General features: G+C 42.5%; 1 protein-coding gene across 1 annotated transcript; it reads right to left on the bottom strand.

The window, feature by feature from the left end:
• Nucleotides 1-2,226, bottom strand: LOC107605738 (uncharacterized membrane protein At1g75140; the record flags this gene model as incomplete). The annotated part of the gene is given in 1 exon segment (XM_016307707.1): nt 1-2,226. A coding segment is annotated over 1 exon segment (1,980 nt). The 3' UTR covers nt 1-226.

Genomic DNA, 2,226 nt, shown 5'->3' on the forward strand with positions numbered 1-2,226 from the left:
TGAATGAAGAAAAAGGCTTTAAATTTTTCATTATAATTTATTTCCTTTTTTTATGCAACAACTTGAAAGCTAAAAACTGCAGTCTGCAGAGGATCAAAGAGCAAGGTTTTGCCAAATGATCATAAGATGAGATTAAAAAACCTAATGAAAATCTCATAACTAGTTAAGAGAAAATGAAAAAAAGCTCATAATCTTTCAACAACTATGCAACGAAACTCAACTCAACTCAACTGCGATCATTTGCACCTTGATTCCCTGCAAACAGGGGATCTCTTCTTTTGGGGAAACCCGGAGGCTCCATTGTCGTCGCCCTATATTTCAGCTCGGACGCCCCCCGGAAATCCGGATCAACGGAAGCCGGCCTAGGATTATGATCTGCAGAACCAAGTCTATAGGAGCTTGTAGCTCCTCCAGGGTACCTCGAAGGAGATCCATACCTTCTTGATGGACCTCTGAGAGGTCCACCTCTAAGATCCATAACTTCAGCACTTCTCGAAGACGAGTCTACGAAAGACCTGTCTCCAGAACCGGATGCCAAAGGAGCACCGGTTGGGGCTGATGTGGAGCTAAAAGGATCATCCGGTCCCCAAGATGTAAGCGCCTCCTTTTTCTTGGCGAAAAAATGCCAAGCCGCGAATAGGAAGAGTAAGAAGAACAATACCGGGCTAGTCCATAGCATGGTGTTGAATTCCCCTTTGTAGATAGGAAGATTAGAGTGATATACTCCAATGTAGCCACCTCCAAGACCAACAACAACAAGCTTCTCACGGTCACTAGCTATCAAGGGTATCACCTTTGATTCTGAATCCAAACTTGCCGATGGATAATTCAAGAACGATGACCTTAGCTCGTCAAGGCTAGAGGAGAAAACAAGTCGAGGCAGGCCAATTCGCACATAATGTGGAGACGAAACATTAAACACAAAAGCCTTTTCCGGGTTAACAACTAGCAAATAGCCCTTAATTGCTTGCAAAGCCACAGGCTCTTCCATGTCCATCTTCTTCTTGTACCTAACCCTGCACTTAAAGTTCATTACATCTCCCAGCAACAAGATATAGATCAGATCCCCCTCCGAGGTAAATCCGTATGCTTTGGAACGCTCAGTGGCATCAAAAACATAATTCCGAGCAACCGACTGGTTTAGCCCTTCACACTCAGATTCTTTGATTTTCATTCCCCTCAAATCCAATGACCCTGCACCAGTCTCTGTCAAAAACATTAGCCGTTGCTTCAAGAATATTAGTGGCCTACTACTCGGAACAACTGAACCGTGAAACGTACCGTCTTCCTTAAAAACCTTGATCTTCCCATTGGCATCAGTTGAAAGAATGTACTTCATCCTCCCAACATAATGAACCTCCAAGATGGACACTGGTGACCCTTCCCCTTCATTCCCGGGCGACACAAACCTAGTACCAACATTCTCCATGAAAAGAGAACTCCAATCTTCGCCACCCGATCCCTCCCAAACCCGATGCATCAAGATTCCCCCGTTTTCATGACCAGTCACCAGGAAACTCTCATTCTTGTAAGCAGATGTATATGAAACCATCGCCGTGACAGGAGAATCCAACGAGCTCCCGAGCTCAACCAAAACATCCCCAGTCCTCAAGAACACATACAGTTTCCCATTTTTGTCACCAACTGCCACATACTTACTCAAACCCTCATGATCTCTAAAGGGCAAAACATTTATACAAGTTGCATCAGAACCTAATTTCACAGCAGAAGAAAATTGGAACCTCTCTGACCAAAAAGGAGTGTACTTTGTCACAGACGTTCCCTTCTTTTTCTTTCCATTCCTAAATTTACCCTCAAATTCTTCTTCATCTTCAATAACCCCTTCTCTTGATGTTTTTCTATCAACAAAATCAACACTATTCCTATAATTGGATTTACCCTCTCCCTGAATCCCTGATCTATCACTATCAACAACCTCAGGTAACTTAGATTCTAACCTTGAAACAATTTCACTAAGATTTCTCACAAGCTCCTCAAGCTTACTAAACAAAACCTCTTGATTCACATGATTTGGTTGCTGGGGTTGTTCAGAAACAGCTTCAGAGCACGATGATGAATCGTGATGAGGTTGTAATGAACATGATGATAATGATTCAGGGTCTATTGGGTTACTAAAAACATGAACATAACAGAAAAACAAGAGCAAAAAGAACATAAAAAACTTGCCTTTTTGTGAACACGCCATCAAAGTGGGAAGAAAAAAAA

The sequence above is a fragment of the Arachis ipaensis genome, chromosome B06 (genome assembly GCF_000816755.2).
Source record: "Arachis ipaensis cultivar K30076 chromosome B06, Araip1.1, whole genome shotgun sequence".
Taxonomy (NCBI): domain Eukaryota; kingdom Viridiplantae; phylum Streptophyta; class Magnoliopsida; order Fabales; family Fabaceae; genus Arachis; species Arachis ipaensis.